Raw genomic sequence first — 25,161 nt, 5'->3', positions numbered from 1 at the left:
CTGATATGTTTACTTATTAGAATTATTTTTCCACAAATGCCTTGAAATAAGGAGGTGAAAATCTATAACAATATAATAATGCCGTGTGATAGAAGATAATTTATGTAAAAGTTTCAATAAACAATATTGACAGCGCGAGAAGAAGTGAGGATTTGTTCCTTTGTTCTTCTCATTTTCTTTAAACATTCTCAAATGTCTGACAACTCGGATTCAGAATATGATAGCGAGGATGACGAAGACTACGTACCAGGTTTAGCACGAACCAATTAAAGTTTTAAATAAAGGAAATTTTGTTACAAATTTCAGCAGCGCATTTTAATTAAATGTCTATAGAGGAACCTTCTAGTGAAGAAGAAGCGGACGATGGTGATGGCTCTGCGAGCAACAAGAAACAAACAAAAAGCAAAAAGAAAAAGTCTGCGGGAAGGTATTGCATGATGCGTTAATACTGAACAACATTTGCAATGTAATAATCTTCAAACATTGTGATGTAGTCATTTCACAAATCAGTGATTTAATGAATGAAATTGAGCCTTTGTGGAAAATTTTAATACTACCTGTATTGTATTATGTAATAATATTACATCCATTTCAGTTTATATTAGAATTACTGAATGTGTTATTTCTTGCATTTTTCATCACCTTACCATTCTTCATCAACTGTGGCAATGACACTGGTGAGAAAGGCAGTAGGAACATTGATGTTTGTAGGACAAACACGTGACAAAGCACAATTCACCTTGTATCTCTGAGAAGGATAGTAAAAAACTATAACAGCATGCATTTGCTGATAAAGTTATCCTAGGAGACAATAAGTATCCTATACTCTGCAAGGTCTTAATTATTTTCTATGCTTGATGCAATCACACAATTACAGAGTAAATGACACACATGAGACAGAGGAAAATTGTGTTATTTACAATATAACTTCACAATGCTAGAGTAAAATGATTTTCTGTAGGAAAAGAAAAGGCGGAATTAAATTAGAAGATGAGGAAGTCTCTCCTGTTGAGGAAAGTGAAGATGATGATGAAATACTACCAACAAAGGACCGCTCTAGGGTTGATGGTGATTCGAAGAGAGTCGATGATCTCTGGGCTGCTTTCAAAGAAGAAACTTCCAGTGTTCGACAGGCTGGGACATCCTCCAAACTAGAGACAAAAGGAGAACAGGTTAAAAAAGACGACACAAGTACCGAGAAAATAGTTAAAGTAACTGAGATCTTTGATTTTGCTGGCGAGGAAGTAAGGTATTTTTATTGAATGAATTGAGCTTCTATATTGATATGTACGTATTTCTTAATATGACTCTGTTTTAGAGTTGAGAAATCAGTTGATGTATCATCTCCAAAAGTGACTACTGATGAAGTTGGCAATGTTGGTCAAAGTAGAAAAACACTCCTGCCGTGAGTGTAGAGTTCTGTACATGTTTTATGTTTCTTAGCAACATATATTGATCAGTTTTTTGCTTTTGTACTTCTCAATTCAGGTCGAAACGACCTTGCGGTGGACTAAGTAGTGTGCTTGGAAAGATTGGAAAGAAACCTAAAATGAGCACTTTGGTAAAACAAGTTTACTACCATAAAAACCAACTTTTACAATCTCCCTTGCAGTGTGCGAATTAACGGTGTGCAATGTGCAATTTGCACATCGTTTTAGCTAAAATGAAAACAATTGCACATCACTTTTTCAAACGATGTGCAAAAAACTAATTTATTGATTACTACCACATAAATGGAAAAAAATTTTTAAGCTTAATCTTTACTGATCTTTACTTTATAAACGAGTGCGCTGCACGAAATTAAAATCCATGTTGACAAAATGTCATCAAATTCAAAGGCGTTGTCACTTTGAGACTGGGAAGTCTGTTAACAGTCAACATACATGTTGCTTATATGCTTATGACAATAGGTGTGTAATAGATTATTAATGTCGATTTTTGCATTTACGTTGTTTTGTAAACCGTTACGTACTGTTTTTGGCATCATAGCTATTTTGAGTATTTTCAGTAAAATCAGAAAGTATTTCGATTTTGATTCTTAAAAGAAGACAAAAAAAACTTAAATAAGCTAAATTTGAAAAATAAAGGGAATTTTAATTTTCATTAAGCCTTACGTGAGAAAAAGAAGCCAAATATGGCTAAAAATATTAAGACAAACTGGCAACCTTGATTAGCCATACTTTTGCTTTTATATATTGTTTGTAATAAGACGTAAATATGTTGTTTTTATCATAAGTAAACATCAAGGATGTTACTGTTAATAATCAGAAAGCAAAAGTATATTCGGTTATTTTCTTTTCACTTTTGTCTTTCTTGCCATCTTCGTCGAAAGGTTAAAGCTACCAGCAAAGTTAATACAGTAAAAAAGTGGATGGAAAAATCAAATGCTGACTCGTTTGAGTACTAGGATGATGGCCAAGTGATGAATTTATAGCGCTGTAAAGATTGCACAAAAAAAGAGGAGAGAGTAACACGCGCAAAAATTTCTCTCATACATTTTGTAACTGGATCAGCGGTCGTAACGAAAAACACTGTCGTAATCATATGAATTTGTGCACGTTTAAAAATATTAATTTAGCAATTAGCGCTGTATAATAATTAACGTAATATCGATTTGATTATGCCTCTAAAGAAACACTTTCCCAAAAAATTGCACATCGTTTTTTCTCAACTAATTCGCACACTGCTCCCTTGTTGCCAATAAAGTGGTTATAAATAGTGAGTTATGGCATCATGTCCACTAAAGTAGAAACTTCAATCCTTTGCATATTTATATGGGTTACTCAGAGGGTTAATGCATGAACTTCACCTTATGTACCCATTCAAAGTAATGCTACCTCTGTAAAGTTCAGCATTTTGGGTGGTTTTTGAAAATGAGTTTGACTGCAAAAGATTAGACCAAACATCTTATTTAACTGAATTACTTTATTTTCTCAATCTGCATCATAAAGATGTTGAAATTTGTTTACCATAAATGAGTAGTGGCTCAAAACAGGTTAATCTCTTGTTTGGGAAACCAAATTTGGTTACATTAGCCTTGTGGTTGCTCAAAGCAGGCTTCTTTATGCAAAGTGTCCCAGAAAAAATGTTTGTAAATGACTGTTGTTAAACTCAGGTTTTAAATGACTGTTGTTAAACTCAGGTTTTAAATGACTGTTGTTAAACTCAGGTTTTAAATGACTGTTGCTAAACTCAGGTTTTAAATGACTGTTGTTAAACTCAGGTTTTAAATGACTGTTGTTAAACTCAGGTTTAAATGACTGTTGTTAAACTCAGGTGTTAAACTGTTGTTAAACTCAGGTTTTACTGTAATTGATTTACAAATCATTCCTGTTTGACAATGACCTTTTACTTCAGGAAAAATCAAAACTTGACTGGAATTCTTTTAAAAAAGATGAAGGAATCGAGGATGAATTGAAAACTATCAACAGAGATGGGTAAGTTATACTGCCTGGGGATTGAAGTTCATGAACATTTTACAAAAATTAAACCTAATTTCTTTCAGATAGTAGAATATTGCAAAAATTAAATGCCATTTTCTTTGAGATACTTGAATATTGCAAAAATCAATTTAGCTATTTTCTTCAGATACTTGAATATTGCAAAAATTAAACACTATTTTCTTTCATATACTTAAATTTTGCAAAAGTCAAACACCATTTTCTTTTGATACTTGAATATTGTAATAATCAAACACTATTTTCTTTCAAACACTTGAGGATGCAAAATGAAACATTTCCTTTCAGATACCTGGAGAAACAAGCGTTCCTCAGTAGAGTTGATCACAAGCAGTTTGAACTGGAACGTGATGTACGACAAGGAGTTAGAAAAAGATAACTGAGAGTAGCAATTGATGTCACTAAATACCTTTTAGAAAGTACCATCAATGTGGTTGATGTGATTACACAATAACAGAGACTAGCAATCGGCTCAAACCTGTATAATTGTTACAATTCGACATATGTATGTGTTATAAATTATTCCATGACAAAAATTATTTGCAATTGAGTAGGAAAATACTTATTGATTATTCTAGGACAGGCCATCCATAGTTTTATACGCCTGCTTTAGCTCGTGCAATAGTACTCGAAACTTGTCCGATGTCATAGTAAACGATACAGATTGCTCTGAAGAACTAACTGAGTTGACAGTCTCGAATCTCAAGTTAATTTCTGGTTCTTTAACCTCTTTTAACTGACTTGAGCCTAAGACGTAATCCACACGCCATTGTAAGTTTTGAAGTTTATCGAGACGAAAGCTCGTCCTCCTTAAGTAGCTTTGTAACTTGATTAAATTATCCTCGTACACTTTAAACAACGATGTGGAGTGCTCTTTTGGTAGCCCCAATTGCTGTAGTTCATTACACAACGAATCACCGTCCACTGAGTATTTTGCCGCGCTCGACAGGATGAAGGATAAAGCTGCGATTGACGCCTTCACATCGGAATGTTCAAATTTTGCATCGGCGGTAAATTTCTGAACTTTCCCGTAGTCTATTTCATTTTCACCGCACAAATTTTAACAACCTGCATCGATAACAGCTTCATTTTAACGCTACTAATTCGCGAGAGAATGCTGATCTCTGCCAATACCCAGTCTGGGCAATCCAAATCACCGCAAAAGCGAAATTTCATGGCAAAATCGGTGAAACCTTCGAATCTTCCTCGACTTTGATACGAATCACGTGCCGAACTTCTGGACCGTGAAGTATTTCATGTCAGTTTACATGAAGTATCCGCTTATCGAGACAAGCATCTGTTTTTTGTCTTTCCTACATTCTATTAATCTAATTGTTCTAATTAACGTTTTTTACGAAACCTCCATCTTTTTCATGGTTACTGTATGTGATAACAAAATTTAGTTTTCGAAGATTCATATGAAATTTTGCTGTGTTAGGTAGAATTTTAGATTGACGAAAGGAATGCCGTAATATCGCCCTCGAGGAAAATGCAGAAAACAAAATTAGCAATTTTAATTCATAAAAAATGTAAAATTCATGTCTCTTCATGTAAAGTTAATGTAAACATTAAAATGATTGTACTTGTAAAGGAAAATTAAAATTGTAAAAGTTGTGAAATTATTTGTTGTAAAATATGGCACATGCAAACCTCTTTACGAATTCTATCCAAGAGAATTTGGGTCGTTTTTATCACGTGCGCGGAATTGTATGTGTGGTACTGTTCGTTTACTGCCTTTTCTCTCACAGTCAATGGCGTTACAATAATAGCAAATACAAGAAGCTCACCGGTACGATAAATGTAATGAAACAAATGCGAAGTTATGCGAAAGAGCGTTGTAATGAAATGACAAAATCAGGCAGTTCAGGACAAGCAGCCAGTTGGCAATATAGACAAAAGAGTTTGAGGAAAGAACATGTCTCCAAACTCACAACAGAACGCGAAGTGACATTCGTACTGTTAGGGCCGACATTAAATTGTCTTCAGGGAATGATTCGTTGGTTTGTAAATCATCATCGAAATGCAAAGATCTTGATTGCATTACATCTGGGCATAGAGACTTTACATACCCTTACAAGACCGGAGCAAAGCATGCACTTTCTTGGTGGGTTTGCAAATGTGCCAGAGGCACTCAATTATGCAATTCCATTGGTTGATACACCTTATTTTATGTTAATAAACTACGAGGTGGGTTTGAGCAGGATGCCAGTAGATTTTGCAGAGCGTCTTTTGAGCAATGTGCAAGGATTTGATGTACTTGGTGGGGCAATTGTTGATGGGAAGGGTGAGTTTTCAATACCCTGTCACTGTCTTCAGATGAGTCATTGGAAATATACTGAATTCATGCAGTACAACATAAGTGACAATTTCATGCAATGTGATGCAACATCTCTGCCATTTCTGGGTCGAACAGAGATATTTAAGAAAATAAAGGCTTCCAATGTACTATTTGATACAAAACTACCATTGAAATGGCTTGAAGACTTCTTTTTTCGATACAAAAAAACCCTCAAAGTAGCTGTCCTACCTGAAGTTATAGTGCAACAAAACAGCACAAATGATTGTTTTAAACTTGAAAATTCAATACTAAGTAGATCTGAAACAATTGAAATGTTGATACCTTTTGCAAAGAAACATCAGTTATTTTACATAGAAAATAAATCCTCTATGATCGACATTTGCACAGAATCAAGATCTTTACCATGTAGCGAGCATTTTATGCTGCGTAACTGGACTCTACCAAATTGGATCGAAGCTGGCCTCACAACGTACCCCTTTATCCTGCAATCTTTAGAGAAGGCCTTACTTTTTGGTGCCAGGCGATTAGAAGAAGAAGGTTTAATGTATGTCCTAGAAGGTGGAACCTTATTGGGTTTAGTAAGACAAAGAGGTATACTACCTTGGGATCATGGTGATATAGATACGTTTGTGTACACTACTAGACGCAAGGTGATAAACATGGTGAAACACTCACTGAGAAATTATGGCTATGAATTTTGGCTTAGGCATACTGGTTTTCATACCTACGTGACTGATGATCCTAGCTCATGGAATGGCTGTATTGTTTATTTGACAAGAAGAGTAAAACCAAAAGAAGTTACATATATAAGAAACAAAGGAAAACTTTACCCTATGAAACGTGAGGTGTTTACTTTTCTGAGAAATTTTTACGGTTCATCTTTCCTTGAAACTCACACAAAGTATTCTGATCAGAGAAGTCACTGCCTGATTCCTGGTCATCATGCTTGCATGCCCGATTGCAGGTGGAACGGCTGCGGTGGTGGTGGTGGACTATGAGTAGTATGCTTTGCTGATAGAGGTGCAGATCAGAGGTGTGTGACACCCCCTATCTTTTGAGAAATTTGTTTTAAACTTTTGTTTATATCCAGTGACAACTGTGCACTGTTTCTATTCAATATTTATAAAGTTTGTTGCAAGAAATAGAACACCCTAATGCTCATCTACGGAAGGTCAATCAAAATTAACTATAATAGTAATTTAAAATTGAAAATAATATTAAAGAAAATATAGGGTAAAATACTCCCAATAGGGTCAGCTTAAGTGTGCCGATAAAACTGCTGACTCAGTCTTACCCTAGATCTCCCACTGGAACATTCCCAAATCTTTTTGCATTTTTCTCCCCCGTTTTGTTGACTTTTGTAAATAACTCTTTCCAAACCCTATGAGTGCAAAAGAGTGCGCCATTTAGTTGTGCACCTCTTCAACCTTATCATTGTTTTAAAAATTACAATCAAAATTATCAAATGACGCAGTCATGCATAATGCGCACCATTTTGGAATCACAATTCACAAGACCTTTTTCATTTTGCTTACACCACGTTTTCCCTCCGTTGTCAACAAAATGAAACCAAATGAAACTGGAAGCTCTGAAAACGTTTTCTACGGTGCACGGTGTCAAATGTGTTTGACGTATAAAAAAATTTTCTTGTATTTGAAATAATGATTAGGGTCTATAGTTGGAAATTCCGTTGCTTTCTACGTAGAACGCGTCTTTTTCTCCCATTCCTCATGTCGTTTGTATATCGGTACTGTTGTTGTTTGTTCTTGCTCAGTGGAGATCAAGAACTTATTTAAAAATTAAATTGAGTGCCATAACCGAGACTCTCATTATTTACGGACAAATGAAAGACTATTCGACGGAAGTATGCCGTGAAAGTGTAGCTGGGACCAAAAGTTTCGATCAATCAAGGATATCTGACATAAAATATGATAATTCTTCGAAAAATGTCCAGCAAGATGTAACGTTAATTTTGTAAGTTATCCATACTTCTCTTGTGCCGAAAGCGTCGTACGCCAGTTCCGAAAGAAATATCCTTTAATGAAAATAGTCTTATCCTTTCGAACCGTTAGAAATGGTAATTTCAACACGAATGCGTCCAATTATTATTCACTTTTGAAAACTGTCATGTATTTGGGTGAATTTGGGAGTTATGCTGAGGCTTTGCAAAGTTCTATAGCGGTCGTTAAGACAAAGTATTTCATGCTGGTGGACTCTGAACTTGCTGTTGATAAAATGCAGGAGAACTTTTTGGAAACCATTACTAGCTATATGGAAGGTTTCGACATTATAGGGGGATCCATTGTAGATAATAGGAACGAGTTCAATATACCTTGTTATAGCCTCAGGCTAAAAAATTGGACATTTTTCGAAAAATATGAATACAATATCACCAATGAACTTCTGCTGTGTGAGTCGACTTCTCCATACTTTGTAGGTAACACAGGCACTATTTCATCTTTTTGATGAAGAAACCTTTAAATTCTAACCTTGGTGTGCTGTGGTTACATGATTTCTTCCTGAATGCCAAAGGTGATCTGCTGATTGCCACTTTGCCAAAGGTTATTTTCAAAAAAGAATCAGCCATGTCTTGCCTTTTTTAAATTTAAGACAGTATAAAAGAAAGCAAAATGTCAATGACTATTTACCTTTTGTTAACAAGTATCATGTCTTTCATATTATCAAACATGATGGTGAACATTATTCTGTTTGCCATGGCTCTGATCCGCTGATATGCACTGAAAAATATGTTTTCCCGATGTGGAAGTTACGTCACTGGGCATACAGTGGGCTGACAGCATATCCCTTCATAATAGAGCGCTTAACAAACGCATTGCATTATGGGATCACTCAACTTGAGAAACGCAGACTATCCTATGTTTTAGAAGGCGGGACATTGTTGGGGTTCATTAAGGTACGAGCAGTGTTACCTTGGGATTCGGGTGATGTAGATACCTTTGTGCATTCCAATCGTCGACCAATCATAGACCTCGTAAAGAATATTGCATCAAAAGATCACTACGAATATCTTGTTCGTTGGAATACAGCTCACGTATATGTGACACCTCTCAAAGTTGCACGTGATGGCCTCATTGTGTATTCGGTGGTTCGGCGTCATCCCGGCAAACTGGTGAAGGTTAAAATACGCGGTAAACTGTTCTCGGCTCCACGATCCATGTTTACGTTTATCAGGGAATTCTATGGTTCGTCTTATTTGGAAAGTCGTAATCGTTTCGGTAATGAACGTGTGTCATGTGGCTACTCGGGACACCATGCATGCATGCCTGATTGCAGGTGGAATGGATGCGGCTCGGGTCGTGGTCAATTCCCAGGAATTCTCTCATGATCAATTGTAGGTGAAGATCGTAGAAGATAAAGAACTGTAACAGAGCTCCTACACGATTGGCTATTAAAATGTCGCTAAAATCGAATGGTACGGAAGTCGTACTGTGAAAAGCACGATGAGGTTGACGCTTGTAGAACGATTATTGGGATTTACAAAATTATAATAACAGAAAAACACAAAATTTCAGGACTTTCGAGCGATTTATCGCGTCGCTCATTTATTTAACCGTTTTGATGGTGTAGAATTCGTATTTTTGAAAGTACGTGCAAATGCCAGAGTATAATTTGAAACTTTATAAAAAAGAGACTGAGAGTTAATTAATTAACAAATTTTACTTTCACTTTGCTTTTGATTAATTAGTTACAATGAGGTAATGCATGACTGAATTCATGGAATTTTGGACAAACGTTATATTCAAAATGTTTAATACATTTCCGTGCGCGTAAGGTTACAAATACACCAAAATAACTTCTATGATTAATGTCTTTCTCAAGATCTCCAAATCTTTTCCGTTATCTTTTCCCATATCCATGTCGAAAAGCTCAATTCCTCTTCTGTGTCATACAGTTCTTCCTCATACACTTCTGTGTCATACAGTTCTTCCTCATACAGTTCTTCTTGAATGTTCTCGCCGTTTCTTGCTGTCAAATCCCTCTTCGTCGTCATTTTGTGCACTATCATTTTACTATCAACTCAACCCCTGCGAAGAGTTCTCTTGTAACCAAGCAATGAGTGAACTATAAACAGTAGTCCCCCCCCCCCAGAAAAAAGAGGGCAATAAGATATGATTTTGTTTTGAAACAATCACAGCAATGAAAGGTTATTTGCAGTTTTGACTCCATACCAATCCGATTTCACGAAACGCTTAATCGCAACATACATAAAAACTGCGTGGTAATTTTACGGTTAATCATGAATGTAGTGTAAAATTGACATCTACTGTCTACACATAGCATAAAGTAGGCAGCAGGTGGAAAAAAGCATGTTGCTCTACAAAGTCCGTCTTGAGTTGTAAGTTCATAACTTGAGAGGTTAAAAACGAGTAACTGAGTTTGATTAACGTCGGCATGAATTTCCTTTACACATGCGAAAGATCTACTTATAAGTTCTTTACTATAAGTCTGTTTGGGCTACTAAAGAATCACGTCGAGAAATCGTTCACAATTCCTCATTAGTTTATTGATTTGTCATTAACTCTACCTTCTAAGAGAGAAGCAATTCTGGTAGTGGTAATGTTTCTTGCATGTTGTATGCATTCACGCCCTCCCCATAAACATACACATTTTTATTGGCATTCCGACGCCCCGGCGTAATAAGACCGGATAAAGTCACCATACTGTAAATTCTTTTCATAATTACTCATTGCATATATTGGTAAAGGTGAACTGTGACAGTCAAATACAGACTGTGACTTCGAAACTTTCACGACTGTCATGTTTTTAAGAACTGTATTAGGGAAAATTAATCGGAAACGAAATATAATCTTTATTTTGAAGAGAGCACGGCGAAAACATTTTTGATCACTTTCACAACGTCGAAAACGGTCAGGGTTCACGTTCTTGTCCATCAGGAATGAATAGTTTAGTTTGTAATTACTCCGTAAAGATGGAAATTAAGTGACTTTGCTGTAACTAAACCACCTTACTACTTTATTGAATATCAGTGAATAACACAAATAATTCCTACGTTTTTATGTTCTTTATTTTGCTTTGACATTACATTATTTTTTCAGACAAAATTAATAGATTTAGGCAAATTTTCATTGTTCGCCCCTCCCAAATTTTAAGGGTATACTAACAACGGCCCTGGTGTTGTGCCTAAATTATTCACAAACACAAGGGCAACTACTTCATTAAACTGCACAGCATATGAATAACAACAGTAACTCCCCCTCTGATATAATGCACGTTTTCTTCGCGACCGACGTTTGTTAACTTTCTTTTGGCTTGTTGATAATTGAAACGTAAAAAAATTTTATTGTAGTCTAGGACCTGTATAAAAGTTTGTATTCATTTCATTTACCGGAAGTTATCTCAACTGTTTTTGGGTAAAATGACCATGATAAACAACATGGCATACGTGCCATTTGCTCAATCCTGGACGAAAGTCCTGAAACTGAGACCCCTTGAAATGGCAGTGTCGACATAGCTCTAACTTCCAGGAAAAAATAGTAATAACAATTCTGTAATGTTTAAGGTGTTTAGAAGGTTCACTTTTAGGGGTGGTCATGGGAGGAAAAGTTTACATAAGTAATATTTTGCTGAGAAAATTACCATACACCAGCTATGGTCAAATACTAATTTTGCATAAATTAACAAATATTAATTTATGCAAAATTAGTATTAACAAATATTCTTAGCAGAGATTGAATTTTCATATTTTCAAAGAAAAAATCATAAAGGATGAAAAACCACACTCAACTCACGCTAATTATTCGTTATTTCAAGCATTTGACATTGTTTTTGCTGGCATACGACAGAATATATTTCGGATACCTAACTCCTTAACACGCTTTCAGCCATATTTTGCCGTCTTGTGTGCTTTTTTATCGCCGAATCTTGAAAGTATTCGGCAAATCTTGTACATTTTCTTGATCACTGATGACAAAAATAAGATTTCAACCCCAGTTTTGTCAAGTTTGGATGCAATGCAGTGTCTTTTATTTTAGATATCTCGTACACGGACATTCTGTTAATATCGGCGCCATTGCAAAGTGTCGTTGCTTTTCTGCTCGATATGTTCGGCTTCATAGACTTCATAAGTATCTTGATTGCAGTATGGTAACGAAATACATTGTATTTTAGTACCAATCGAAAAAATGAAAAGATTAGCTTTATCCGTAATGGAAAAACCTCCCATAACACATTTAGGATCTAAATTCAAAACAAAGATTAAAAATTAACATGCAGATCACGTGCGATCTTCGTGAAATTCTGTCGGACACCTCTTGACGGGGGTAATGTTTTTGCATTGATTCAAGATTTCTTAAATAAACATTAAGAAGCGTTTTCTTTCCTCTTCACCTTACGGCTGACCAATGTTCTACGTTATTATAGGCAACTCGATTCTTACGAAATATGCAATTCAAAAACAAAATCCAATTGTATCACACAAGAGAAATAAAGTTTTGAAAAAGACATCACCCCCCGTCAAGTGACACGCGACAGAACTCACGAAGCTCACGCGTCATGTACATGTTATTTTTGGAGCAGTGTTTTGAATTAAGATCCTACATATCGTAATGGGAGGTTTTTCCTTTACGGATAAAGCTAATCTTTTCATTTTTTCGATTGGTACTAAAATACAAAGTATTTCGTTACGATACTGCAATCAAGATACTTATGAAGTCTATGAAGCGGAACTTATCGAGCAGAAAAGCAACGACACTTTGCAATGGCGCCGATATTAACAGAATGTCCGTGTACGAGATATCTAAAATAAAAGGCACTGCATTGCATCCAAACTTGACTAAACTGGGGTTAAAATCTTATTTTTGTCATCAATGATCAAGAAAATGTACAAAATTTGCCGAATACGTTCAAGATTCGGCACACAAGACGGCAAAATATGTCTGAAAGTGGGTTAAAGAGTTAGGTATGCGAAATATATTCTATCGTATGCCAGCAAAAACAATGTCAAATGCTTGAAATAACGAATAAATAGAGTGAGTTGAGTGTGGTTTTTCATCCTAAATGATTTTTTCTTTGAAAATATGAAAATTCAATCTCTGCCAAGAATATTTGTTAATTTATGCAAAATTGGCATTTGACCATAGCTGGTGTATGGTAATTTTCTCAGTAAATATTAAACTTATGTAAATTTTTCCTCCCATGACCACCCCTGAAAGTGAACCTTCTAAACACCTTAAAATCACAGAATTGTTATTGCTATTTTTTCCTGGAAGTTAGAGCTATGTCAACACTGCCGTTTTAGGGGTCTCAATTTCAGGACTTTCGTCCAGGATTGAGCAAATGGCATGTATGCCATGTTGTTCATCATGGTCATTTTACCCAATAACAGTTGAGATAACTTCCGGTAAATGAAATGCATACAAACTCTTACGCATACAGGTCCTAGACTATTGTCATTTTTTGACAGATTTTCTGCTTTAAAATTGCATATACTATCTTTTTACAAAAGAACTGGATTGACCTGCCTGGCTTCCCGTCATCTGGTTTCACTCTCCCCCTGACTTTTCGTTCATGCTGGTTGCAGTTATCATGATCAATCCAACATGGCGGCGTCGTCACGGCAAAAGAGAAATGAGATTTTTTGCAGTTTTTGCCCATGTATTATCAGGGAGTAAGCTCAGTTCATTTAGGAGGAGGGTTCAGTTAGACTACAACGAGATGGCGACGAAGATTATTCTGAAGTAGCATCCCAACATTCAAAAGATAATCACTAAATGCAACAACTTCTTGCTGTCTTTACGAACCTTTTGCTGTTTTTGAATCGACAGGTTTGCAGAGCATATTGTGTATTGGTTTCGCCAGTAGTTTGATGGCTTTTTGGTTGATGAAAACATACTTTAATATCAGTGGAAGTGATCAGAGAAGTGATGGCTTTATATTTATCAAACGCCATGACGTCGCGACATTCATAAGTATCCTGAATATTTTTGAAGAATTTACTCCTGAAATTATTACCCATACATTGTGAAGAAAACATGGCGGCGTCAACGAGGCCACAAGTCGAAGCCATATTTTTATCTTTTTCTTTTTACAGCATTTTCCATGTGCTCGTCGTTTTTACATATTTTTCTCTCCTGTAAGCAACGTTTCACATTATCACCTGAAACGCTCCGTAAAGATTTACGGACCACCAACCATTGACCAATACTCACCATCGAACATAGAAACCGTCAGCTAGTCTTGAAAGGTGGTCTTTGTGTCTGCAACCTTATGACGTCATTATACGCTATCGCCAGGGACCTGAAAAGTCAGCAGATTTTCTGTCGAAATAGCCGAAGAATTTCGATCTTGAAAATTATATGAAATTTCAAACATGAAAAATAAACACTTCAAAATATCAAGCTTTTAAAAAAGTAAAAGACAAGTTCTGTATTTTACCTAAAGTAAACGGAATCGTAAAATCACATGGGGATAGTTAAAACGAAAGCCCTTTTACGTGAGAAAGGTTGGTTCCTACTAATCAGCCAAATATTGGTATCGATATTTCGAAGCATCAGCCTGGTTTGGTCTTCTTCAGTTTGAGGTAATGACTTAAAGTTCGTTGGCCATTCTATGGCCCTTGCTGTAGTTGGTCCAAGATTGTTATCGTCAAATGACTCAGATCATGACATGCTCGTTTTCCATCCTTTTTCTCCAGGAATTATGCCTTTAAGATAAATTAAACTGTATAAATTGTTCTAGCAATTGTGGTATGTGTCCTACCTTTGGTTATCTATCTTAACACAGTTGATGTACTGAAATTCCGAAGGATTAATTGATTCAAGATTTTATATATTTTCCAAACGCACAGCATAGGTTTCACCTGGACTAATCAACGAAAGCACTGACTAACTATGCGCATCTCATTCACTGTACCGTTCACTGTTTCGTACTGACGTTGACTGATGACAAGATAGAATCTTGTCTTGCCAAAATAACGACGCCAAAAAGTGGAAGAGACCCATTACAGATGTCTGAATTACCGCAAGCACTGTGGACTAAGCTTATAGACTATGGCTTCGTGCATATACTGGTAGTAATGAGTATCTATTGGTCTTCATCGATGACTATTCTAGATTCTTAATCGTGGAAATATAACGATCGACGTTTTCGAACGCCTTTATACCCTGCCTAGATAAAATATTTTCCAAACATGGAATACTAAAAATAATGACAACGGTTCTTCATTTAATAGTCAGGAATTCAACGATTTTGCAAAACATTTGGGTTTCGTAAATAGAAAAGTCACCCTTTACAGGCCCCTTGCAAATGGTGAATGGGCTTTTCTGCGTACTTTGAAGAAAGTTATAAAGACAGTTGGGATGGAAAATAAAGTTTAGAAGCAAGAAATATTCAAGTTCTTACGTAACTATCAAGCCACACCTCAAGCATTGGTCTAACTATTTATCAAACGCACTTCTCTAATAAGTATCCTTAATCTTTTTGAAGAATTTACTCCTGAAATTATCACCCATACATTCTGAAGAAAACATGGCTGTTGCATCGATGCCACAATTTAAAGCCATATTTTTTATCTATTTTAACAACATTTTCATTGTGCTCGTCGTTTGTAATAAAGTAAATGGTTTGAACCCGGAAGTATCGTTACTTGTTTGTAAATGTAGATCGTCCAGGTTGGTATAGTCCTGAGAAGGACTGTTTTTGTTGTTGTTGACTGACGTTTCGACAACCTTAACGGTAGTCATCTTCGGAGTCAAAAAAAAATGATTTACGTAAAAATTCTTACGGAACTATCGAACCACACGCATCGACCAAAACCCCACCACTCACCCACTGTCCAACTGTCCAATGAAAATCCGTCCGCCCCAAATAAAGATAGAGTCAAACTGAAGGAAGACGTCATGAGGAAAAATGATGAGAAGCCCAAACATGCTAATTTGAAATCTAACGTTAAACCTTTACAATTTTAAAAAAGGGGATGCAGTCCTTTTGAAAACAATGTCAAAAGCAAAACAGTTCCACCGTATGAACCATATATATTCAGAATTGTGCAAAAAAAAAGATCAACGATTATTGCAGAACAAGACTCTAAATCCGTCACAGTGACCGCGAAATTCATCCTCTTTTAAGCAAGTCGTGGAACAAGAAAACGATGAAATGGAATGTCCAGAGTTTGGCGAATCTGAAAAATTCCAAGCAAATCCTAATGTCTCTGGAGGTGGTGTCCCACAGGATCCTGGTGCTGCAATCCTGACAAAAAACCCTTCGGTGAGAACATCAACGCCTATGTATCTAAGAAGAGTAAGAAAATAACCAGATTAATGTCAAAGTGAAACTTACAGATGACACAAAAAAATTATAGCTAATGGTAGTTATTAATAAGAAACATTTAGAAATCAAACTTAGTAGGGAATAGGAAGAGATTTAATTTGCATGCTACGTCAAATAGAAACTATTGGGATAACTATTTTGACATTGAAACGTGTACTATATTATTATTATTGTTATTATTATTTAACTAAAATTTTAACTCCAAGTGAGGGAGAGATGTAATATTTTGAATAATTTAAACATGTTGTTTGGGATATTTCGTAAAGGGAGGATTCAGTTCGACTGTAACGTGTGTGAACATCACAAGGACCACTTCGCTGTTAATCAGATTAATGGTGTCAGTGACTAGCCTCAAGGTAGTTATGTTTCGATGGAAGTCTTTATGACAAACATTTGAACATGCCAATAGTGAGTGAAAAAAGGGGTATGATATGTAAAATTAGAGGAGAATGAAACACTTGTAACATGGCGATTGTCTTTGAATGTGATAGGAAAAATATAATCAAACTCTACAATTCCATTGTGCTTGAATTCAGTGAAGTGTTGGGAGTAACTTGGGCGGAGATCCCCAACATTGGCTGCTGTGAGCCAGCTCACTATTCCTGTAAGTCAAAAAATTTAATCGACTGGGAGGAAACGAGGTAAAAAGCTCATAAAAACTAAAGCAAGTGGGACAAAATAAAGTCACACCAAGATTTATCCCTTTATTCAAAAGGTAAGTATTACTTTATGTGAAAGTAAAAGATACCTGTCACAGTCATATACAGCCTGTGAATCCGACATTTTCATGAATTCACGTCTTTTGTGTCTAAGCACTATATGATTTTCAGAACATGCAAAGATAAATAATCTATGTTTGTAAGAGTAGCAACGTAGATTGTTCAAGTTAGTTAAGTCCTGAGAAGGACTGTTGGTGTTGATGTTGACTGAAGTTGCGACAACCTTAGGGGTACATATCTTCACCAATACGTAACGATACTTACGGGAACCAATTATCACTAAATTGATACAGCATTTAACTATATCACAGTATAAGGATTATACAGTAGGTCAATTTTGTCTAAAACTGGTTGCTGTATATTCAATCGGGTTACTGGCTGTCGTTAGACATTTCATCATTCCTATTGGTCAAAAAAGGCAATTGACTGGCTGCCGCAGCGTCACTGTGGTAACCGCATGCATAATAAGATATGCGTGGCACAAAAAAATTTAATGGTGTGGCTCCACCGTACATTACTATACTGTGGTTATGTGTTTTCTTTGTGTATGTTCTATGATGCGTAAACATTTTTAAGCTCATCTTCATGAGAACGAATTGGGACATTTTATCTTTTTGTTTGGTAAGCTTTGCTTAGTTCATCATGTGACGAATTTCCCAGTTTTCAAACAAAATTTGCCCCGCAACTAGTAATAGTCTCCATTTTGAACATAATCATGTCAACCCATGAAAGTTTGTCAAAAATGCGTCAAAATGAATTAATATTCCCCAAAACGCCGCGATTTCCATTTTCAAAAGTCAAAATCTCAGCTTTTGGTAGATAGATCAACAAAGAATGCAGGTGTGAAAACGAAGGCAAATTTTGATCAAGTAAAATAGTTTTGTTATGACAAAGGCAATTTGAATTGAAAATTAATTTGCTATAATTTATTTTGACTAATGCTTACCACCACTGTTTGGCGTCAATACAAAGACAAGTTGACTTTTGGCACCTCCAATATTTCTACGATTTAAAAAAACAGAAGTTAAAAGCACACACATTTTCAAAATCTGCTTCCTCTAAAATGCGGTTCTTGTTCAAGTCTGACGTCAGCTCCATCTTGTTAAACAAGAAACGGCGTCAGGTCTGAGTTATCTTTACTTATTTCTTATTAAAAAATTGAATCCCCCCTGAGTCTGGGGTCTGGGTTCCTCCTACGTGCCTGATTACGTCCCAAGTCTTAAATTTCGAAATATATAATTCATAATTTTATTGCCCAGGAAACAATTTGGAATTAATGTGGCGATTAAAGCCTGGGCCACACTATCGTCTATATTGACGAAAACGAAAACGAAACGAAAATTCGTGCACGAAATGCATGCCAGACACGACGAAAAATTTCAAGCATGTTTGCAAAGCCAAAACATTATTGGCCAATAAGCAAGAGGCATTTTTGACGGATTAGAAACAATGGCGATCTCTAAAAGAGAAAGATTACTTCTTCTTAAGAAAAAGTTACTGCTAAAATGTTTAAAAAGTAATGGAAATGAATGATTTGATATAAAAAGTTTGTCGGCGGACTATCAATAATACTCACTATCCCACGCCAAGTCCGTAATTTTATTAAATTCATCTAAAACATCTTGCCAGTGATTTCTTTTCTTGTTCCTCGAGTCCTTATAATCCGGGTGACTTTTATCATACAAAATTGGTTTTCTCGCATCAGATTTATCAAAACCTCTTGCCACTCCGCCATGTTTGAGAACAAAGTCTGATATTATCAAGATATTTTTAGCCAATAGTATGCGTTTTCGTTGACGAAAAAGGTCAAAAGTTCAACCCTTCTAATATGAACGAAAACGAAATTTTCGTCGAGTTTTCGTTCAAAATTTTCGTTGCGGAAGTTTTCGTTCTAATTTTCGTCGATATGGACGATAGTGTGGCCTAGGCTTTAGGACATCTTCCGGAAAACCGTATAAATCTTCCGGCAAACGCAGTATAATTTCAAGAAAGTGTGTCTCAGCTTCGAAACTGCTCTAGTTCAAACGTTTGTGAAGCTATTACATATTTTGCTAGCATTGCTCCATTTTTGACATTTATTTGTTTTGCGGCATTCTTTCACACATTAAGCATATGTTTGTTACGTGTGCCTCACCTGTGGTTTTGTACATCATACGGGTGTTTTTGTCAATTTCTATTATATACATGCTTAATAACACTCATTTCAACGTCATGTAGAAAAACTCACAATCTCACGCTGATCTGAAGCAAGCTCATTCTAAATTATTCAAACCCAACATAATCCATTTATTTTTTATGAAAAAGAGGGAAACGAGACAGAATGCATCGCAAAATATGTCTATTTTCAAACAAAGCCCGCAAATTGCCGATTTCCTCCAGCGGAATCTCTTTCAATGCAAAAACTGTCAATACTTGGAAAGGCTAACGCTTTGCGCATAAGTATACCTCACGTCACGTTTCGCTGTGAACTTATTATTTTTTAGACTTATGTCATTTGATGTGGGAAACAAAGAGGAGAAGTTGGTTTATAAAGAACAAGTTTATAAAACTTTCGTTTTAAATAAAATACATGCAAAATTATAGAACTTGTGGTACATGATGGCAATTTGTATTCGTTAGCCAGACGATGCTTTTTCAAATTATATACTGTGGCACAAATAAGGATAACATGATTCTCATAAACATTTGAACCAGTTATAAAGAATTTCTCTCGCCCACGTGTAGAAGCAATTGACAATGTTTTGTTACATCGCCTTCGTTGACCTTGCATTGTTTGCCTATTATCGCGATGCAACTACACGTAGTATCTCCGTAATCTATTAAATATTTGTCATTGCAATGAACTGGAAAACAGTATTTGTAATTCACCGTGTTGATTCGATAAAAATGTGTGAAATCTTACCTAATCTTCAATGTAATGCTTGTTGTTTGTTATTAAATTTCGAAGCATCCTTTCCATAAGTGGCTTGTACCTTAATATATGGATAAATTGTTTTCATTGCTATTGTTAAACACCTCTTTCGCACCTTTGGCACACCTTCAACACGCGAAAAGCAACTGTAGTGGATTTTATTCAGAATAACACAAAATTTCAATCTCCGTGTACTTGTTAATAGATAGATAAGGCGATAATATGTCAATATAGATAAAAAGGTCATATCCATTTACAATATCCTATATTTCTTTATCATACTTTTTCCATATGATGTCATCTCAAGTGTGAATACAGTGATTCATGTGATGATGAGTATGTTTTGTAAATTGCGTCTTTTTAAATTAACCATTGCTCTACATTGAAATAACATACATGTAGCAAACTTTGTTCACGTAAAAGGTTTATGAATGCTCTGTTTTACAAACCAATAAAAAACGCTTGAATCTCTTGAAACTCTGATTTAAAATGTACAAATTTTTGATAAAGTTCTTCCATTGTACTTTTCTTTCCTCACCATGAAATTGCTCGTCTTGTAGACCGTTCCTTTCCACGATGGTACGCTTTCCAACTATAACTTCTAAACTTTCTTCCCCTGTCTTTCTCGAGATAACCGCCGTATAAAGCTCGATCAAAATGTACTTGTGATAGCGGGAGATAATACGGTGACTTAAAGTCGTCTTTACATCTCTCCTCCACTTCTTTTATGTCTGCCAAACAAGGCGAGTACGCTCTGTCTTTGAAGATTTTGGTTATGGGTTTAGTTCTGCTCGTCGTAGTCGGTGGTTTTTTCTCCAGGTTGTAAACGTTCTGTTCTTCAACTTCTGCTTTGTGATGATAGAGCTCTTCGTAGTCACAAATTTTCTCTAACGATTCGCAGTCGGACATCAAAAGTGGCAAATCTTCTTTCGAAGGAGCATCGGTAGAAGGAGAACGAGTTTCCGGCTTCATTTATCCTCCGTGTGACAGCGATATCCACCTCGATCGTCTTGGCTTTCACTAAATTTAACAGGGCATATTTAATTACAAGCTCGTCGCATTCCCGTGGGGGTGTAATCATAGCTAAAATACTTATGATAATCACACATGTTGAACAAGACAAACTCTCTCTTATGATCAACATGATCTTGGAGAATTTTTTTCTTCTGATAAAAAGAAAGTTTGTTGCCCTCCAACGTTATTCGATACTATTTGGTTTGTACACTTGCAATGGAAACGAGTCAGTGACCATCGTCCAGCTGCATTTAGATTGTTTCGCTAGTTGATAAACTCGACTTTTTAATTGACACAGTTGGCACCATGTTTGCACGTAGCAAATTATAAGTGTTAATATGTTACATTTTTCCGATCATTACTCCTGAGCTAATCGATAATAATTGCTATGTGATGACCTTGTGAAATATAAACGTATTAATTGCCTTTACTTGGGTCATTGAAACCATTTTAATTTAGAATTCTATTTCAAGCGTATATTATTTCATACTACCGGAATTATGCTTTTATAGAATTAAGTTGGGCGAAATTCTCCTCGTCCTAGTGATGTTTTCCTCGCAGAATTTTGGCTTTGTGCCACTCAACTGCTTCAGCACGGGTCCGATGAGCCTAGTAGTTTGGTCGAGCGTGATTGCATTTCTAGTCGTTTCATGACTTCTCAGAAACCACGTGACCTAATGACAACATACGTACATACATACATACCTGATTTATATTTGTTTGCTCCAGTTAATCTCTACGCAAGCCGTAAGGCACTTGACGAGTTAGTGTAGTTATCAAGGCATATTTGCCTTTCTGATTTTATTATTGGCATATTTTATCAAATATTTTATTGGAAGTGAGGTGCGGGCCATTTTTATCAGCTTCAAACGATAACTTTCTGTCTTCGCTTGATTATTTTTGTGCCATTATGCGCCTGTCACATCCTTCCGTACCTATCTAAAACAACATAGTCATCGTGCTCTCTTGCATCAGTTCGTTTGCCGTTTTATATGTAAACAAGAAGTACATTTTTATCCTACGCATCAACCTTCAAGATTGATGTTTAAAAAAACACACTGTTTTATCTCGCGACGAATAAAAGTGTGTTCAAGACAGCTAATATAAAAAAATATTCATCTGTTGAATGTTGTTTATCTTTGTTTTTGTATTGTTGCACTGATTCAATCTCGTTGTCATTATTGGAATTCAGAAGTTTAATTATATTCTTTAGCAACGCATGATGATTTTGATAAATAAAAAACAACACGCAAGACCTGTTGTATCATTATTTTCATTGGTAAGCTAGCAACTTAGAGCTGCTCATAAAATCGCTTCGTTTCGTTTGTGATTTCCGTGCCACAAGTTGGCGCCATTTTAGTGCAATAATTAAAAAAACAAGCAGGTTTGCGATTACTCCTCGTGCGAGGTGGCATGACAATATGACGTCAATGGTACGTCTTTCGTTTGTTTTTTCCGGCAACTACGTCTTCCAGCCATGCTGTGATTGTTCTTTGCAATTGACAAAAAATAATTGTTCTAAATTAAAAGTTGTACAACCCGCTTGTTTTTGTCAAATTCGTCACTAAAGCGTGGTCTTCATCGGATGCGAACAATAATTGCTACATTTTGCGTGTTTGTGTACATGTATCTTTTTGTTATTGCAAACGCCGTTCAATCTCGAGGTTGTAATATTGGAGCGTCAAACATCAGAAAAAATAACGTCTGTTTCTATGACTTTTGTAATTAATATTTGATAATAATATTGGTTTTATTCGGAGGCATTCAGTTGAAGAAATTTGGCAAAGTTCCCGTCTTCTAATGTGTTTTGCGATGGAGGAAAACATAATTGCGTGTTAAAAAGCTATGCCTCTTATCAATTAAAAGTTTTCTGTTGACACCCCAATACCTTGATTTTTATTTCCCTCGACATCCTGACAAAGCAGTTTTCTTCACGCTTCTAGTTTAGTTGTGATTTTCGGCCATTTATCATGATTATTAATCTGGTCTTAGTACTTGAACTAGACATTCAATGGTATTATTGGTTTATACAAAGGAATTTAGTTAAAAATTTGCCAAATTTCCTTTCTTCTAATGCGTTTCACAATATCTCTGCCTCTTTATCAATTAAATATTTTCTGTTGACAGCTTCAACACCTTATTTCTATTTCCCCTGATGTCCTGTCGTGGCAGCTGTGTCCACCAATATTGTAATTTTACTATCATTTTTGGCCATTTTTTTTCATGATTATTAATCAGGTGTTAGAACTATTGATATTCAATATTAATGATGGTTTATACAGAGGCATCCAGTCAGAGAGTTGGCAAAATTCCCAGCTTCCAGTGGCTTTGCAATGGGAAAAAAACAAGACTAATTGTTAAAAATCTCAGTCTTTTGTCTATTCAATTTTCTTTTTTCCCTTACTCTGATTTTTATTTCCACCGAAGTACTGACATGGCAGTTTTTCCTGCTATACTAGTTTTACTGTCATTTTTGGCCATTTATCTTGAATGTTATCTGGTCTTAAAATTTTGAATATTCAATAGTAATATTGGCTTACACAGAGGCAATCAGTTGAAGAGTTGGCAAAATTCCCAGCTAGTGCTAAACTTCTGATGGATTTTGCCAAAGGACGAAAACATAGCTAATTGCGTGTTAAAACGTCTCTGCCCCTTATCTATTCAATTTTTTCTGTCGACAGTTCGACACTCCAATACCCTGATTTCTACGTTCCCCGACGTCCTGACAAGGCAGCTCTCCTACCCTTCTAGTGTGAATGTCATTTTAGCCCATGTATCTGGACCATCAATCTGCACTAAGGACTTGCGAAATCGTTTCGCAGCTGCCGCTTGTATATTCAAGACAACTTGAACAATCCTAATAAAACTATAATTATTCCAGCGACGTTTTTCAGATGCATGTGCGTCACGATGTACAGGCAATTTTGCAAAACACATGGCTCGGATTGCTTCACAACAATTAGTTTGAAGGAATAATTGATTTCATTTTCAAAACCATCTATTCATTCGAGTTTTTTGAAAATTCAATATTAGTTGCAATTTTTCGACTCGATTATTGAAAAGTACATTTTTGCAAATTTCGTATCTATTCATGTAAATGGCGTGCTCATAAATTTGCGAAAACGATATATCACTGTAGCAACAATGTTGTGGCAACGGATTTCTTACAACGAAGTCCAGGCCGGATTAAAAGTTGATTGTCAACAACATGGGTTGGCGAATGTATCTTCTTGTCCTTTTTTTAAAACAAAAATCTACCACAAAAACGTCAAATCCGGAATTATCATCGGTGTAAATCAATCTCATTTGTTTATTCATCCAATAATATGTCGTCTTAAAGCTAATTTGCGCAATTGTTCTGGTGGCTTCTAGAATGTTCATTGGTCAGACACTCGCATGACGTACGAATTGCGTCACCAGCCACTTAAGTAATCAATGTTGACACACGATAACCCAAGTCAGAATTAAACAAAAAGCCATTTGAAATAGTTTACAAATTCAATTCAGAAGTCAGATAGGACCGTTGAGGCTCGATGATAAAATGTGCAAGTTTAGGACACTGAACGACGCTCCGGTAACATTAAGGCAATGGGAGCAGGCCGAAAACGTTTACGATTACGAGTACAATTTCGAAAAGAACGCGAGCGAAGAAGAGGTCGAGGCTATGCATAATCACGAATCGGTCGAAAGCCCCATGCCGTATCGTAAGAAGAAAGCGATTACTAAGATATTCCGTAGAAGTTCATACTTGCCAAGCCTCGAAGATATCGAAGAAGGTGTTGAAGAATGCGAAAAACACGGGGATGCATTAGCTACTTCGGTTGGAAACTCTGAAGACGAATATGATTTGTCGCTGTCTGCTATTCACCAGGAGCGAGCATTTCGATACTGCGCTCGCCCGACCTTTGATTCTTCTCCACATTCCAGAAACCATAGACACCGGCGACATCGTAAAAGAACTCCAGAAGGCGATACCGAGCATCATAGAAGGCGAAGGCGCCATGTAAAAAGTGATGCCATCGGCGGTTGATCCTCGTCGTTGTGTAGGCCATTATTAATTTGTTAAAATCGTGATTTATGGCACGCATTTAAAGAATTGTCGATAACGCTGTGAACAGACATTAAAGGCAGTAGCAGCTACTAAATTGTTCTTTGTTTTAATACAACATTTCCAAAATGTACTTTTGCCGTTGAACTTTATTTCATAAACATACTATAACATCTACCGTGATTCATTAAAGGGAACTGAATTCGTCATTCGCGACATGTAATTCATCATATCGCATACTGTTGTTGTCATTGCTGTATTTTTAGTTATTTCCTAGACAAACTGTTGGTTATCGCTATTCTTTACGTAGTTTTAGTGGGTTCAAATTCTGGGTTTATTTTCGAAGAGATGCACAAATATGATTTATGTTAATTAAAAAAACTTTAAATTTAGGTGTTGTTTCC

At 36.0% G+C, this 25,161-nt stretch overlaps 4 protein-coding genes and 3 long non-coding RNA genes across 8 annotated transcripts; 4 read left to right on the top strand and 3 right to left on the bottom strand.

Moving 5' to 3' along the window:
• Positions 1-71: 71 nt before the first annotated feature.
• Positions 72-3,994, top strand: LOC124436292 (craniofacial development protein 1-like). Its single transcript, XM_046986208.1, has 7 exons — positions 72-250; positions 334-427; positions 962-1,249; positions 1,319-1,405; positions 1,489-1,561; positions 3,358-3,437; positions 3,747-3,994. The coding sequence occupies exons 1-7, from the start codon at positions 193-195 to the stop codon at positions 3,835-3,837; spliced, it is 771 nt and encodes a 256-aa protein (XP_046842164.1). The 5' UTR covers positions 72-192; the 3' UTR covers positions 3,838-3,994.
• On the bottom strand, positions 3,926-4,697 carry LOC124436293 (COMM domain-containing protein 4-like). Its single transcript, XM_046986209.1, is given in 2 exon segments — positions 3,926-4,517; positions 4,520-4,697. Coding segments are annotated over 2 exon segments (600 nt in total). The 5' UTR covers positions 4,635-4,697; the 3' UTR covers positions 3,926-4,032.
• A 2,945-nt stretch (positions 4,698-7,642) lies between these two features.
• LOC124435950 lies at positions 7,643-9,568 on the top strand. The gene is made up of 2 exons (XM_046985883.1): positions 7,643-8,203; positions 8,319-9,568. The coding sequence occupies exons 1-2, from the start codon at positions 7,798-7,800 to the stop codon at positions 9,101-9,103; spliced, it is 1,191 nt and encodes a 396-aa protein (XP_046841839.1). The 5' UTR covers positions 7,643-7,797; the 3' UTR covers positions 9,104-9,568.
• A 2,797-nt stretch (positions 9,569-12,365) lies between these two features.
• LOC124436171 lies at positions 12,366-16,580 on the top strand. Its single transcript, XR_006945217.1, has 2 exons — positions 12,366-12,697; positions 13,244-16,580. It is a non-coding gene; the product is annotated as an uncharacterized LOC124436171 (long non-coding RNA).
• Positions 13,826-14,875, bottom strand: LOC124436170. The gene is made up of 2 exons (XR_006945216.1): positions 14,173-14,875; positions 13,826-14,081 (listed from the first exon to the last, which is right to left on the bottom strand). It is a non-coding gene; the product is annotated as an uncharacterized LOC124436170 (long non-coding RNA).
• A 1,191-nt stretch (positions 16,581-17,771) lies between the features above and the next one.
• LOC124436168 lies at positions 17,772-21,392 on the bottom strand. Of its 2 annotated transcripts, XR_006945215.1 has the most exons (3): positions 21,203-21,358; positions 19,687-20,715; positions 17,772-17,786 (listed from the first exon to the last, which is right to left on the bottom strand). It is a non-coding gene; the product is annotated as an uncharacterized LOC124436168 (long non-coding RNA). The 2 variants fall into 2 exon arrangements; XR_006945214.1 differs by lacking the exon at positions 17,772-17,786 and having other exon boundaries at positions 19,838-20,715; positions 21,203-21,392.
• A 2,776-nt stretch (positions 21,393-24,168) lies between these two features.
• LOC124436166 lies at positions 24,169-25,149 on the top strand. Its single transcript, XM_046986088.1, has one exon. The coding sequence runs from the start codon at positions 24,251-24,253 to the stop codon at positions 24,737-24,739; it is 489 nt and encodes a 162-aa protein (XP_046842044.1). The 5' UTR covers positions 24,169-24,250; the 3' UTR covers positions 24,740-25,149.
• The last annotated feature ends 12 nt before the right edge of the window (positions 25,150-25,161 follow it).

Source organism: Xenia sp. Carnegie-2017, unplaced genomic scaffold (assembly GCF_021976095.1).
Source record: "Xenia sp. Carnegie-2017 unplaced genomic scaffold, XeniaSp_v1 HiC_scaffold_16, whole genome shotgun sequence".
Classification (NCBI taxonomy): domain Eukaryota; kingdom Metazoa; phylum Cnidaria; class Anthozoa; order Malacalcyonacea; family Xeniidae; genus Xenia; species Xenia sp. Carnegie-2017.
This window is presented reverse-complemented; position numbering and strand designations above follow the sequence as displayed.

Coding starts and splice junctions, on each gene's coding strand:
- LOC124436166 (XM_046986088.1), top strand. CDS start 24,251: ATGTGCAAGTTTAGGACACTGAACGACGCTCCGGTAACATTAAGGCAA.
- LOC124435950 (XM_046985883.1), top strand. CDS start 7,798: ATGAAAATAGTCTTATCCTTTCGAACCGTTAGAAATGGTAATTTCAAC. Junction 8,204..8,318: donor ATACTTTGTAGGTAACACAG/GCACTATTTCAT, acceptor ACTTTGCCAAAG/GTTATTTTCAAAAAAGAATC.
- LOC124436292 (XM_046986208.1), top strand. CDS start 193: ATGTCTGACAACTCGGATTCAGAATATGATAGCGAGGATGACGAAGAC. Junction 1,406..1,488: donor AGTAGAAAAACACTCCTGCC/GTGAGTGTAGAG, acceptor TTCTCAATTCAG/GTCGAAACGACCTTGCGGTG. Junction 3,438..3,746: donor AAAACTATCAACAGAGATGG/GTAAGTTATACT, acceptor ATTTCCTTTCAG/ATACCTGGAGAAACAAGCGT.